The sequence below is a fragment of the Calidris pugnax genome, unplaced genomic scaffold (assembly GCF_001431845.1).
Source record: "Calidris pugnax isolate Ruff unplaced genomic scaffold, ASM143184v1 scaffold44, whole genome shotgun sequence".
Taxonomy (NCBI): domain Eukaryota; kingdom Metazoa; phylum Chordata; class Aves; order Charadriiformes; family Scolopacidae; genus Calidris; species Calidris pugnax.
Genome location: NW_015094506.1, coordinates 27,527,734 through 27,528,222, shown reverse-complemented (window position 1 = coordinate 27,528,222; position 489 = coordinate 27,527,734). Strand labels below are relative to the sequence as shown.

The 489-nt window shown below is 57.9% G+C and overlaps 1 protein-coding gene across 1 annotated transcript in view; it reads right to left on the bottom strand.

Moving 5' to 3' along the window:
* YAF2 (YY1 associated factor 2) overlaps window positions 1-385 on the bottom strand; it is a 36,042-nt gene extending 35,657 nt beyond the window's left edge. The window contains exon 1 of the mRNA XM_014963341.1: window positions 262-385. Within this exon, the coding sequence (XP_014818827.1) occupies window positions 262-385 (124 nt within the window). The remainder of the gene's footprint in view (window positions 1-261) is intronic.
* Window positions 386-489: the final 104 nt, after the last annotated feature.

Here is a 489-nt window from a genome sequence, read left to right as displayed (position 1 = left end):
GGGGGGGGGGGGGGGGGGGGGTGATGGTGGTGGTGTATTATCCACCCCTACACCCCCTCCTCCTCCTCCCAGAAACCTGCCCAGCGATGCTCTGAGACGAAATGCAAATTAGATAAAAATAATAATAATAATGATAAAAGGAAGGTATTTATGAGGTAAAGTTAAACTCGTAGAAAAACAAAAAGAGAGTTAAAATAAAAATTATAAAGGGTTGAGTGTTTTAGCCAGCACACACTGCTCCTCGGCTTGGGTCACGTTTACCGGGGAGCCCCGGGCCGGAGCTCCCCCGGTAAACGTGACCCAAACCGAGGAGCCGTTGTCCGTCCTCCCGCCACCCCGGTGTGTGCGGGAAGGCGGCTGTGACAGGAATCCCCTCAGGGGACATCCCCCCCCCGCCGCCCCGGGGCTCCCGGGATAAACGTGACCCGATTCCTGTCACGGCCGCCTTCCCTCACACCCCGGGGCGGCGGGAGGCCGGACAACGGCTCC